Raw genomic sequence first — 13,668 nt, forward strand, 5'->3', positions numbered from 1 at the left:
AGAGCTGTGTGTACAGTACAGGAATAGTAGATACAGGACAGGATGGAGGTGTAGTATAGAGCTGTGTGTCCAGTACAGGAATAGTAGATACAGGACAGGATGGAGGTGTAGTGTAGAGCTGTGTGTACAGTACAGGAATAGTAGATACAGGACAGGATGGAGGTGTAGTGTAGAGCTGTGTACAGTACAGGAATAGTAGATACAGGACAGGATGGAGGTGTAGTGTAGAGCTGTGTACAGTACAGGAATAGTAGATACAGGACAGGATGGAGGTGTAGTGTAGAGCTGTGTGTACAGTACAGGAATAGTAGATACAGGACAGGATGGAGGTGTAGTGTGGAGCTGTGTACAGTACAGGAATAGTAGATACGGGACAGGGTGGAGGTGTAGTGTAGAGCTGTGTGTACAGTGCAGGAATAGTAGATACGGGACAGGATGGAGGTGTAGTGTAGAGCTGTGTACAGTACAGGAATAGTAGATACAGGACAGGATGGAGGTGTAGTGTGGAGCTGTGTACAGTACAGGAATAGTAGATACGGGACAGGGTGGAGGTGTAGTGTAGAGCTGTGTGTACAGTGCAGGAATAGTAGATACGGGACAGGATGGAGGTGTAGTTCTGAGGATTTTCATTAGGGCAAGGATGATGGGTGACATCACATTCTGTTGGGGGTGGTTGTACATGGTAGGTAAATACATACTCTGAGAACCTGTAGTGCTGCTTCGATCCTATGCAGCAGAGGAGAGAAGTGAGAAGGTAGAGACAGACACTGTAGTAAGATAAAGGCTCCTGATGACAGGATGGTGAAGTGAGAAGAACTTTTTCATGCAGACAATCTGGTTCTGCACAATGTAATGGCGGCTGATGGTCACACAGACAATACACTTCATCACTCCCTTTCCATCACTGAAGGACAAGAGGTGTTGTAGGAGGTGCTTAGCGTCTCCCCATCACTCTGCATAGGCAGCGCTCTGCATAGTTCCCATTTCCTCATAGGTGGCAATGCAACCGCAGAATGTTAATTGTCCTGTGGATAATGGGTCCTCCAGAGCAACATCACAATTCAAGTGGCGGGAAGTAATTATGATAGTACCCATCATCCACACACCTCCCGGGAGTGATGAACTCATCATCCGCACACCTCCCGGGAGTAGTGAACTCATCATCCGCACACTTCCCGGTAGTAATGAACTCATCATCCGCACACCTCCCGGGAGTAGTGAACTCATCATCCGCACACCTGCCGGGAGTAGTGAGCCCATCATCCGCACACCTCCCGGGAGTAGTGAACCCATCATCCGCACACCTCCCGGGAGTAGTGAACCCATCATCCGCACACCTCCCGGGAGTAATGAACCCATCATCCGCACACCTCCCGGGAGTAGTGAGCCCATCATCCGCACACCTCCCGGGAGTAATGAACCCATCATCCGCACACGTCCCGGGAGTAGTGAACCCATCATCCGCACACCTCCCGGGAGTAATGAACCCATCATCCGCACACCTCCCGGGAGTAGTGAGCCCATCATCCGCACACCTCCCGGGAGTAGTGAACCCATCATCCGCACACCTCCCGGGAGTAATGAACCCATCATCCGCACACCTTCCGGGAGTAGTGAGCCCATCATCCGCACACCTCCCGGGAGTAGTGAACCCATCATCCGCACACCTCCCGGGAGTAATGAACCCATCATCCGCACACCTCCTGGGAGTAATGAACCCATCATCCGCACACCTTCCGGGATTAATGAACCCATCATCCGCACACCTTCCGGGATTAGTGAACCCATCATCCGCACACCTCCCGGGATTAGGGAACCCATCATCCGTATACCTCCCAGGAGTAATGACCCCCATCATCCGCACACCTCCCGGGAGTAATGAACCCATCATCCGCACAACTCCCGGGAGTAATGAACCCATCATCCGCACACCTCCCGGGAGTAGTGAACCCATCATCCGCACACCTCCCGGGAGTAATGACCCCCATCATCCGCACACCTCCCGGGAGTAATGAATCCATCATCCGTATACCTCCCAGGAGAGTAGTGAGCCCATCATCCGCACACCTCCCGGGAGTAATGAACCCATCATCCGCACACCTCCCGGGAGTAGTGAATCCATCATCCGCACACCTCCCGGGAGTAATGAACCCATCATCCGCACACCTGCCGGGAGTAGTGAGCCCATCATCCGCACACCTCCCGGGAGTAATGAACCCATCATCCGCACACCTCCCGGGAGTAATGAACCCATCATCCGCACACCTCCCGGGAGTAGTGAATCCATCATCCGCACACCTCCCGGGAGTAGTGAATCCATCATCCGCACACCTCCCGGGAGTAGTGAATCCATCATCCGCACACCTCCCGGGAGTAATGAACCCATCATCCGCACACCTCCCGGGAGTAATGAACCCATCATCCGCACACCTCCCGGGAGTAATGAACCCATCATCCGCACACCTCCCGGGAGTAATGAACCCATCATCCGCACACCTCCCGCGAGTAGTGAACCCATCATCCGCACACCTCCCGGGATTAGTGAACCCATCATCCGCACACCTCCCAGGAGTAATGAACCCATCATCCGCACACCCCTCGGGATTAGTGAACCCATTATCCGCACACCTCCCGGGAGTAATGAACCCATCATCCGCACACCTCCCGGGAGTAATGAACCCATCATCCGCACACCTCCCGGGAGTAGTGAACCCATCATCCGCACACCTCCCGGGAGTAATGAACCCATCATCCGCACACCTCCCGGGAGTAATGAACCCATCATCCGCACACCTCCCGGGAGAAATGAACCCATCATCCGCACACCTCCCGGGAGTAGTGAACCCATCATCCGCACACCTCCCGGGATTAGTGAACCCATCATCCGCACACCTCCCAGGAGTAATGAACCCATCATCCGCACACCGCTCGGGATTAGTGAACCCATTATCCGCACACCTCCCGGGAGTAGTGAACCCATCATCCGCACACCTCCCGGGAGTAATGACCCCCATCATCCGCACACCTCCCGGGAGTAATGAATCCATCATCCGCACACCGCTCGGGATTAGTGAACCCATTATCCGCACACCTCCCGGGAGTAGTGAACCCATCATCCGCACACCTCCCGGGAGTAATGAACCCATCATCCGCACACCTCCCGGGAGTAGTGAACCCATCATCCGCACACCTCCCAGGAGAGTAGTGAGCCCATCATCCGCACACCTCCCGGGAGTAATGAACCCATCATCCGCACACCTCCCGGGAGTAATGAACCCATCATCCGCACACCTCCCGGGAGTAATGAACCCATCATCCGCACACCTCCCGGGAGTAATGAATCCATCATCCGCACACCTCCCGGGAGTAATGAACCCATCATCCGTATACCTCCCAGGAGAGTAGTGAGCCCATCATCCGCACACCTCCCGGGAGTAGTGAACCCATCATCCGCACACCTCCCGGGAGTCATGAACCCATCATCCGCACACCTCCCGGGAGTAATGATCCCATCATCCGCACACCTGCCGGGAGTAATGAACCCATCATCCGCACACCTCCCGGGAGTAATGAACCCATCATCCGCACACCTCCCGGGAGTAATGAACCCATCATCCGCACACCTGCCGGGAGTAATGAACCCATCATCCGCACACCTCCCGGGAGTAATGAACCCATCATCCGCACACCTCCCGGGAGTAATGAACCCATCATCCGCACACCTCCCGGGAGTAATGAACCCATCATCCGCACACCTCCCGGGAGTAATGAACCCATCATCCGCACACCTCCCGGGAGTAGTGAACCCATCATCCGCACACCTCCCGGGAGTAATGAACCCATCATCCGCACACCTCCCGGGAGTAATGAACCCATCATCCGCACAACTCCCGGGAGTAATGAACCCATCATCCGCACACCTCCCGGGAGTAATGAACCCATCATCCGCACACCTCCCGGGAGTAGTGAACCCATCATCCGCACACCTCCCGGGAGTAGTGAACCCATCATCCGCACATCTCCCGGGATTAGTGAACCCATCATCCGCACACCTCCCGGGAGTAATGAACCCATCATCCGCACACCTCCCAGGAGTAGTGAACCCATCATCCGCACACCTCCCGGGAGTAATGAACCCATCATCCGCACACCTCCCGGGATTAGTGAACCCATCATCCGCACACCTCCCGGGAGTAATGAACCCATCATCCGCACACCTCCCAGGAGTAGTGAACCCATCATCCGCACACCTCCCGGGATTAGTGAACCCATCATCCGCACACCTTCCGGGATTAGTGAACCCATCATCCGCGCACCTCCCAGGAGTAGTGAACCCATCATCCGAACACCTCCCGGGAGTAATGAACCCATCATCCGCACACCTCCCGGGAGTAGTGAGCCCATCATCCTCACACCTCCCGGGAGTAGTGAGCCCATCATCCTCACACCTCCCGGGAGTAGTGAACCCATCATCCGCACACCTCCCGGGAGTAGTGAGCCCATCATCCGCACACCTCCCGGGAGTAGTGAGCCCATCATCCGCACACCTCCCGGGAATAATGAACCCATCATCCGCACACCTCCCGGGAGTAGTGAACCCATCATCCGCACACCTCCCGGGAGTAATGATCCCATCATCCGCACATCTCCCGGGAGTAGTGAACCCATCATCCGCACACCTCCCGGGAGTAATGAACCCATCATCCGCACACCTCCCAGGAGTAGTGAGCCTATCATCCGCACACCTCCCGGGAGTAATGAACCCATCATCCGCACACCTCCCAGGAGTAGTGAGCCCATCATCCGCACACCTCCCGGGAGTAATGATCCCATCATCCGCACATCTCCCGGGAGTAGTGAACCCATCATCCGCACACCTCCCGGGAGTAATGAACCCATCATCCGCACACCTCCCGGGAGTAATGAACCCATCATCCGCACACCTCCCAGGAGTAGTGAGCCCATCATCCGCACACCTCCCGGGAGTAATGAACCCATCATCCGCACACCTCCCGGGAATAATGAACCCATCATCCGCACACCTCCCGGGAGAAGTGAGCCCATCATCCACACACCTCCCGGGAGTAATGAACCCATCATCCGCACACCTCCCGGGAGTAGTGAGCCCATCATCCGCACACCTCCCGGGAGTAGTGAACCCATCATCCGCACACCTCCCGGGAGTAATGAACCCATCATCCGCACACCTCCCGGGAGTAGTGAGCCCATCATCCGCACACCTCCCGGGAGTAATGAACCCATCATCCGCACACCTCCCGGGAGTAGTCAGCCCATCATCCGCACACCTCCCGGGAGTAATGATCCCATCATCCGCACACCTCCCAGGAGTAGTGAACCCATCATCCGCACACCTCCCGGGAGTAATGATCCCATCATTGGCACACCTCCCGGTAGTAATGATCCCATCATCCGCACACCTCCCAGGAGTAGTGAACCCATCATCTGCACACCTCCCGGGAGTAATGATCCCATCATCCGCACACCTCCCAGGAGTAGTGAACCCATCATCCGCACACCTCCCGGGAGTAATGATCCCATCATTGGCACACCTCCCGGAAGTAATGATCCCATCATTGGCACACCTCCCGGGAGTAATGATCCCATCATCCGCACACCTCCCGGGAGTAGTGAACCCATCATCCGCACACCTCCCGGGAGTAATGAACCCATCATCCGCACACCTCCCGGGAGTAATGAACCCATCAGCTGCACAATGAATGTGTGCCACAGACACAGCACAATCTCACCTTTACCTTTAACCGAGACCATTCCCGTCTCTCAACCCTGTAGAGAGAAGGACACAGTGAGTGCTGTTGTCTGCTGGTGTCAGCTGTATACTGCTAGTTCGTGTATATAGGAGGGGCTGTATATTGGGGTCAGGTATGTACTGGTCTATCCTGGGCAGCGGACAGTTTAGGACCCTTATCATCATATACTTTATTTAGGGTCTGATCCTCCCCTGATGGAGGCCGAGATCTCACCTTCGTTTACTGGGGATGAAGCCGACCTCTTCTCCCTCGGGCACGACACGTCTCGCCTGCCACCATTCTTCATCAGTGGCATCTATCACATGGAGAACATCGCCAAACTTGAAGCTAAGGGCCTGACTGAGGAAGCCACAGTCCCGCGTCTTGTCATAGTCAAAGAGCGCCCTGAGGTTCAGAGACAAGGAGAGCAGATAAGAAGTGTCACCGCGACGTCCCTGCCAAGACATCTCCCGAGACATCCCTGCCAGGACATCTCATTTGTATCTCTACCACGAAACCTCTGAGACATCTCCACCAGAAGACATTTGATATCACCAAGGCATATCACGAAGGCACACGAGAACATCACGGAGACATCTGCTAGAAGATAGCAGACATTACCTTGATATCTTTACCATGAGACAACAGACATCATGAGACATCTCCACCGGGACATCACCAAGACGTCTCCACCAGGACATCACCGAGACATCTCCACCAAGACATTACTGAAGCATCTCCATCAGGATATCACCGAGACATCTCCACCAGGAAATAGACTTCACAGAGACATTTCCACCAGGAGACAACAGACATCACCGAGACATCTCCACCAAGAGACAATAGGCATCACCGACACATCTCCACCAGGAGACAACAGGCTTCATGGAGACATATCCACCAGGAGACAACAGACTTCAAAGACATTGCCACCAGGACATCACCAAGACATCTCCACCAAGAGACAACAGACATCACTTAGACACCTCCACCATAACCTCTTAGTCAGTGAAGGAGTAACAAGACAGCTATAATGTCATAATTTCCGCAGGAGCCATCACCTAATGTAGAATCCTCTCTTGCCACCATTGGTGTTATGAAGAGATGCACTTCCGGAGCCCAGACTACTGTTCATCAGCTGTTCTCGTAGGTCATGGATCTTGGCTTCAAACCGGCTGTACTCTGTGGGTGAATGACAGCCCTCAGTATTGTGACCTCACATACATGACATGGAGACAGAATATATTGACTGGCGTTTCTTCCCAGACCGACGAACCATCTACAAATCAGAGGGATGACACTAACTATAGCTCTCCCAGATGGTGAGCTATGGGGAATCACACCATCCACCCACTTGGGTTACTGGTTAACAAGGTGTACAAATTACATAACACATTACATAATTACTTATTTCTAATGAGAGGCTAGTAGTCCCAGACAGAAAGCAGTCTACGGTCAGGGTGATGAATCACACCGTAACTATATAATGCCTAGCTGCAGGACTCTGGGACTCATAGAACACGTCTGCTGCATTGGGCTAGCTGGAGAAGATCACTTACCTTCAGGTTTGTACTGGGCAATGATCGTGACGGTCTGACCAGCATTCTTCAGAGCCAGAGCTGCCTGCTCGTGGGTAGCGTTCCTTAGATCCACCCCATTCACCTGGAAATCAATTAGGAAAATAACAACAACGACAACTGGACACCAGAAAAGACAGATGATAAAAATGTTCAACCTCTATAATGATCAGTAGTCGGCTACATCTAATCCATGGGTCCTGTGACAGTGACGTGGAGATACATTGGCCTCACAATCTAAAGTCCTACAAAGTGGAATGTCTGATTGTCACAGGCATGTACAATGGTTGATTGCACCAAGCATGGTGGAGGACCTCACACTGTTATCCTGCAGATGCAGAATGGCTGATTTTCAAAGGCATGGTGGTGGAGGACCTCACACTGTTCTCTGGATGTACAATGACTGACTGTCACAGGCATGGAGGAGGACCTTACACTAGGATTATTGTGTGTTATTACATTTGAGTTTGAACAGACAAAAGACCATGTGGCTGGAACAAAACCGCATTTAACTGGTCAGAAGCTATAAAAGTGACCAGCAGCTGAAAAAGAGGGAGATGGAGGGGAAAGGTGGATAGTATTTCACACAGGCAGAGAGTGGGGTGGCCTGGAAGCTGCGAGGGGGACTGTTTGTTAAGCTTGTCATTCACAAACCAAGGAAAGGCAACACGCAGCCCTGGATGGGTACATCGGTTTTACTCATTTTCCTGACAGTTTTACATTGTAGACCATGTCTGATACGACCTCTGCAGACTGTAGGGAGTTGCACTGGGGTTGGTTTTATGTTGTAGACCATGTCTGATATGACCTCTGCAGACTGTAGGGAGTTGTACTTGGGTTGGTTTTATGTTGTAGACCATGTCTGATATGACCTCTGCAGACTGTAGGGAGTTGCACTGGGGTTGGTTTTATGTTGTAGACCATGCCTGATACGACCTCTGCAGACTGTAGAGGGTTGTACTTGGGTTGGTTTTATGTTGTAGACCATGTCTGATATGACCTCTGCAGACTGTAGGGAGTTGTACTTGGGTTGGTTTTATGTTGTAGACCATGTCTGATATGACCTCTGCAGACTGTAGGGAGTTGCACTGGGGTTGGTTTTATGTTGTAGACCATGCCTGATACGACCTCTGCAGACTGTAGAGGGTTGTACTTGGGTTGGTTTTATGTTGTAGACCATGTCTGATATGACCTCTGCAGACAGTAGGGAGTTGTACTTGGGTTGGTTTTATGTTGTAGACCATGCCTAATACGACCTCTGCAGACTGTAGAGGGTTGTACTTGGGTTGGTTTTATGTTGTAGACCATGTCTGATACGACCTCTGCAGACTGTAGAGGGTTGTACTTGGGTTGGTTTTATGTTGTAGACCATGCCTAATACGACCTCTGCAGACTGTAGAGGGTTGTACTTGGGTTGGTTTTATGTTGTAGACCATGTCTGATATGACCTCTGCAGACAGTAGGGAGTTGTACTTGGGTTGGTTTTATGTTGTAGACCATGCCTAATACGACCTCTGCAGACTGTAGAGGGTTGTACTTGGGTTGGTTTTATGTTGTAGACCATGTCTGATATGACCTCTGCAGACAGTAGGGAGTTGTACTTGGGTTGGTTTTATGTTGTAGACCATGCCTGATACAACCTCTGCAGACTGTAGAGGGTTGTACTTGGGTTGGTTTTATGTTGTAGACCATGTCTGATATGACCTCTGCAGACAGTAGGGAGTTGCACTGGGGTTGGTTTTATGTTGTAGACCATGCCTGATACGACCTCTGCAGACTGTAGAGGGTTGTACTTGGGTTGGTTTTATGTTGTAGACCATGCCTAATACGACCTCTGCAGACTGTAGAGGGTTGTACTTGGGTTGGTTTTATGTTGTAGACCATGCCTGATACGACCTCTGCAGACTGTAGAGGGTTGTACTTGGGTTGGTTTTATGTTGTAGACCATGTCTGATATGACCTCTGCAGACAGTAGGGAGTTGCACTGGGGTTGGTTTTATGTTGTAGACCATGCCTGATACGACCTCTGCAGACTGTAGAGGGTTGTACTTGGGTTGGTTTTATGTTGTAGACCATGCCTAATACGACCTCTGCAGACTGTAGAGGGTTGTACTTGGGTTGGTTTTATGTTGTAGACCATGCCTGATACGACCTCTGCAGACTGTAGAGGGTTGTACTTGGGTTGGTTTTATGTTGTAGACCATGTCTGATATGACCTCTGAAGAGCGTAGGGAGTTGCACTGGGGTTGGTTTAATGTTGCAGACCATGTTTGATGACTTCAGATAAAGTTGTGGACTTTGCTTTTTGTACAATAACAAAGACATACACAAGCCGATGGCAAAGCCTTCAAGTCGTGGTACTCACAGATAAGATTTGATCCCCTTTACGCAAAGCTCCACTCAAATCAGCAGGACCACCCGCCAAGATAAATGAGATGAATATTCCTTCCCCGTCTTCTCCTCCAACAATATTAAATCCAAGACCTGTCGAGCCGCGATGTATGACAATCCTGCGGGGCTCCCTGTGGTACAACAATGGAAGCCTCATGTAATCAATATATCTACAGCTTGCCATCATATATCCCACTGGGCAGATCCATCTCCTCCTCCTACAATAAATAATAAATGGTCCATCTGATACCTGTCCATCTGCTGCTCCACTAACTCATGTCCCCATCATGAATCTAACACACATGCATCTCCTTCTATAATTAATGATCTAAGCGTCCATCTACGGCTCTACCATCTCATGTCTTCCTCATAAATCTACCACACATGTATCTCCTCCTATAATGTATGAAGTATCTGATCCTTCCATCATTTAATGTCCTCATCATACATCTACCACACATGTATCGCCTCCAATAATGCATGATGTATCTCATCCCCATCTACTTTCCATCATTTCATGTCCTCATCATACATCTACCACACATGTATCTCCTCCTCCTATGATGTACGATGATTCCCTGACCCTTCTTTGGACCAGACTTCCCATCTTTTGTCTCCTTGCCAATCTCTCAGTTTCTTCTGTCTTACCGTGGCACTTCTTCTTCTCCCATGAGTTCTTTGGGGATGGGCGAGTATCTGTGGGGTGAGGTTGGTGTCATTACTGGGGCATACTCGGGACCAAGGTAACTTGGGTGGCACAGGTCACTGTCCAGTTGCTGAGAGTAGGCTGCAGAGGTACAGAGACGAGAGGACCTTCTAGATCGGTGCATAGTGATCACAGAAGAGGAGATGACTTAGGGGAGAGGATGAGTGAGCTCGGTAGAATGGGGGGCTAAGGATGCTTACAGGTGGTGATGTCTGGAGGGGCATACGAATCATTCAGATAGACGTTGGTTGGTTTGGCCACCTTCAGGTAGACTATTTCTGATGTGTTCTTCAATGCTGCCACCGCATCTTCATGCATGACGTCCTCCAGACCAACGTGGTTCACCTGAAGAATATCACATATACATGAGCAGCAGAGAATCTCTCACAGGTGACACCCCACCTGGACCCACCTACTGTGTTCATTTGCAAAAATAGCCGTAATGACAAAACAAAGACCAGTATAAGTGGCTGCTTCTAAATATCTGAAAGCTTAGTAGGGAGAACAAGGAAGGTGTTCAGCTTCCTCTACATCCCATCATTCACCACCTGAAGTGGAAGCCTTGGAAGACCCCTCTTCTCCACATCCTATCGTGGTCTTTTACTAAGATGACCACTAATTGTGACCTTTACAAATTTTCATGGGGTTGTCTATATGCCTGTGTCAGTATAAATATCTAAGTGCCCCTTAAAAGATTACCCCGATAACCAAAATCTCCCTCTGATGCTGTGCCCCAAAAAGGCCTCAGACGTAAAGAGTCACTCATAAGGCAGCAATATTATCTGAATATGCCGAGACTCGGAGAACCTCAGGTTGACTGATGATGAAACATACCGCCCATCTAGGACAAGTTTAGACCGTCCTACAGTCTCATTTGGTAGGGTTTGGAATAAGTTCTAGCTCATTGCTCAGGACACAACAGGTTGGAGGTCGGATGACTATCAACAGAAGCAATGACTACACACATGACCAGGCTTGTTACCCATCACACCATCAATAAGCCACTCCAGGGCCGGATAAACCCTTGTCCGATAAGAGCTAATGAGTCTACTAAAATGAGAGGCACAGGGGTGAGGAGGATGATTGCTTGAGGCCGGACACGGTCTTTACATAAATCAGATAAATATTTTGCCCAAATAAATAGGTACTTCCAAAAAAGTGCATAAAAACCCCAAGAGAAGAGGAAGCTATTTACCATAAAAAACAAAGTTTATTTTAAATTGGTATGTGCAACAATGCAACTCTTTTTTATAATGAAAAACAGAGTTTATTAATGTACGCGACAATGCAAAAAAGAGTAGAAGTGGGGAAACACAAACACAAAAAAATGCTGCAGAGATGATTTCATAGCATGGATAGACTGATTATTTTCGTAGCATATATTATTATAGAAGACCGAAATAAATGATATTCTTATTACAAGGTGCAAAAAATAGCCTCCCAAAAATATAGATCCTATTTCAAAGCCTAAAAAGAAGCAAGAGAATCCCATCCTTTAGATAATATATAAAATGCAAATGCATAAATAAAGGGAAATCTCATGCGGTGGAGCAATATTTGTGCAATATTGAATAAAACTTTATACAGGGATAGAAGTTCCCAGACAAAAATTGTCTATTAAGGAGTTAAATTCCATAGCTCAAAGACATAAATATAATGCTCAAATGCTGTGCTGTTATAGAATCATAGAATCATAGAATCGTAGAGTTGGAAGGGACCTCCTGGGCCATCTGGTCCAACCCCCTGCTCAAAGCAGGATTCGCTAAATCATCCCAGTCAGATGTCTGTCCAGCCTCTGTTTGAAGACTTCCATTGAAGGAGAACTCACCACTTCTCGTGGCAGCCTGTTCCACTCATTGATCACTCTAACTGTCAAAAAGTTTTTTCTAATATCTAATCTGTGCCTCCTCCCATTCAGTTTCATCCCATTGCTTCTAGTCTTTCCTTGTGCAAATGAGAATAAAGTTGATCCTTCTACAATGTGACAGCCCTTTAGATATTTGTAGACAGCTATTAAGTCTCCTCTCAGTCTTCTCTTTTGCAAACTAAACATTCCAAAATCCTGCAACCTTTCCTCATAAGACAGGGTTTGCAGACCGGTCACCATTCTGGTCGCTCTTTTCTGAACTTTCTCCAGTTTGTTGATGTCTTTTTTAAAATGTGGTGCCCAAAACTGGACACAATATTCCAGATGAGGTCTGACCAAAGAGGAGTAGAGGGAAATAATGACTTCACGTGATCTAGACTGTATGCTTCTGTTAATACATCCTAGAACTGCATTTGCCTTTTTTGCTGCTGCATCACACTGTTGACTCATATTCAGTCTGTGATCTATTAGTATACCCAAGTCTTTTTCACATGTGCTGTCACTTAGCCCTATTCCTCCCATTCTATATATCCTTTTTCCATTTTTATTGCCCAGATGTAGTACTTTGCATTTCTCCCTGTTAAAAACCATTCTGTTAGTTACTGCCCACTGCTCCAGTTTATTTAAATCTTTTTGAATCCTCTCTCTCTCTTCTCTAGTATTAGCTATCCCTCCTAGCTTTGTGTCATCAGCAAATTTAATCAGTTTACCCTCAATTCCTTCATCTAAATCGTTGATAAAGATGTTGAACAATACAGGGCCCAGGACAGAGCCCTGTGGTACCCCACTTGAGACATTCTTCCAACTGGATGTGCAGCCATTTACGACCACTCTTTGGGTCCGATCACTAAGCCAGTTATGAATCCACCTAACAGTTGCCTTGTCCATTCCATACTTAGTCATTTTTTCAATAAGGATTGTATGAGAGACTTTGTCAAATGCTTTGCTGAAGTCAAGATATACTATATCTACAGCATTTCCTTGATCCACCCAATCAGTGATACCGTCATAGAAGGAAATTAAGTTAGTCTGACATGACTTATTAGTTACAAACCCATGCTGACTCTGTTTCATCACTTCATTCTTATCCAGGTATTGACATACATGTTGTTTAATAATTTGTTCAAAGATCTTTCCTGGTATAGAAGTCAGACTCACCGGCCTATAGTTGCCTGGGTCCACCTTCTTCCCCTTTTTGAAGATAGGAACAACATTTGCTCTTCTCCAGTCTTCTGGCACTTCTCCTGTTCTACAAGAATTTTCAAAGATTATGGAGAGTGGTTCAGAAATTTCTTCTGCTATCTCCTTCAGTACTCTGGGGTGTAATTCATCTGGACCTGGAGACTTGAATTCATTTAG

At 49.0% G+C, this 13,668-nt stretch overlaps 1 protein-coding gene across 3 annotated transcripts in view; it reads right to left on the reverse strand.

Moving 5' to 3' along the window:
• The window catches only part of DLG4 (discs large MAGUK scaffold protein 4), a 169,447-nt gene that overhangs the window by 45,098 nt on the left and 110,681 nt on the right, over positions 1-13,668 (reverse strand). For 2 of the 3 annotated variants that reach the window (XM_073564931.1, XM_073564933.1), the window contains 8 exons: positions 10,643-10,787; positions 10,385-10,523; positions 9,711-9,867; positions 7,328-7,430; positions 6,830-6,950; positions 6,003-6,173; positions 5,769-5,805; positions 699-726 (listed from right to left, as the gene is read on the reverse strand). In XM_073564931.1, coding sequence (XP_073421032.1) covers positions 699-726; positions 5,769-5,805; positions 6,003-6,173; positions 6,830-6,950; positions 7,328-7,430; positions 9,711-9,867; positions 10,385-10,523; positions 10,643-10,787 — 901 coding nt within the window. The remainder of the gene's footprint in view (positions 1-698; positions 727-5,768; positions 5,806-6,002; positions 6,174-6,829; positions 6,951-7,327; positions 7,431-9,710; positions 9,868-10,384; positions 10,524-10,642; positions 10,788-13,668) is intronic. The other variant, XM_073564932.1, reaches the window with a different exon arrangement.

The sequence above is a fragment of the Dendrobates tinctorius genome, unplaced genomic scaffold (genome assembly GCF_039654945.1).
Source record: "Dendrobates tinctorius isolate UK_male_01 unplaced genomic scaffold, ASM3965494v1 ptg000502l, whole genome shotgun sequence".
Taxonomy (NCBI): Eukaryota; Metazoa; Chordata; class Amphibia; order Anura; family Dendrobatidae; genus Dendrobates; species Dendrobates tinctorius.